Source organism: Adiantum capillus-veneris, chromosome 4 (assembly GCF_014529385.1).
Source record: "Adiantum capillus-veneris isolate H3 chromosome 4, ASM1452938v2, whole genome shotgun sequence".
NCBI classification, from domain to species: Eukaryota; Viridiplantae; Streptophyta; class Polypodiopsida; order Polypodiales; family Pteridaceae; genus Adiantum; species Adiantum capillus-veneris.
This window is the reverse complement of record NC_140934.1, coordinates 12,657,156-12,658,173: the sequence shown is the minus strand read 5'-3', so window position 1 is coordinate 12,658,173 and position 1,018 is coordinate 12,657,156. Positions and strand designations below refer to the sequence as shown.

Genomic DNA, 1,018 nt, shown 5'->3' with positions numbered 1-1,018 from the left:
GTGCATTTTGTTGTCCCCAATGCCCAAACAAAACCTATACAATACTCCCCTATATGGGAAATAAACTAGGACAAAGTAAGTAAACTCAGACATGCCCGATTAAAAATCGGACAGTCAAGTTTACCTCGCATCCTGTATGTGCACTTGCCGGTCGGAGATCCCATGATGAGGTCTTCATTAAAGAACCATTCCCTTTAGTGCTATGGAATTACGTCCACAAACATGACTATCTTATTATAAAATTTTAAACTTAACAATCATATGCATAAGTAGGGTTGCAAGGATTGAGAGGCTTGCGCGCAGGGGAAGCTCATGCAACCAGCAAGGAGCGGAGGTAGGAAGGTTGGATGGCTTGCTGCAGCAAGACGTGGCCTTTGTGGCAAGCACCGGTGTATCTGGTGGAGAATCGAGGAGCTGGTGCAACTGTTTCTCCCCTCGCTTCTCTATTCGTGTCCAGGGTGGATGCCGTATCGTGGCTGATATATCCCCCATGGTGGCACTAGGGCACACCATTGAATGGGGTGAAGGCCCCCTCTTGGCCCGTTCTTGCTTTGATTTAGAATGGTTTTGATGCAGCTGGTGAAGGTCGATGTTCTCATTTGCGGCACTATCTGCCTTGGATGCGTGCAAGTTGAATTGGATCTGCTGATGGGGTAGTGAGGTGGTTGTGGTAGGGCTTCCCTGCTCTGTGGAAACCATCGGTTTGGGCTTGGTTGTGACTCATTAGGTTTTGGATACTATGGCTTCATTTGGGATTTGGTATGGTTGCTCATGCTCATTTGATGAGTTCCTTTATGTGCTCTTGCTTATGCATGATCACGGCATGGCATTCCTTGTGAGAAGAGGGATGGTCTGGTGGCTCCCAATTGTGCAATCACAAGTTCTAGTCCTTGATTGGATATATCGACATTAGGGTATGGTATGTGTTTTGGTTCACGGATGTACGCATTTTGAGCTTCCCTATAAAAAGCTAATCTATGGATTGTTGTAGCTGCTCTTGGGTACTTTATGGTAGCTT

At 46.4% G+C, this 1,018-nt stretch overlaps 1 protein-coding gene across 1 annotated transcript; it reads right to left on the bottom strand.

Annotated features, from left to right (window-relative positions):
* Nucleotides 1–234: 234 nt before the first annotated feature.
* On the bottom strand, nt 235–699 carry LOC147458720 (uncharacterized). The gene has a single exon (XM_086509681.1). It carries the CDS (start codon nt 697–699, stop codon nt 235–237), a length of 465 nt encoding a protein of 154 aa, XP_086365807.1.
* Between the last annotated feature and the right edge of the window lie 319 nt (nt 700–1,018).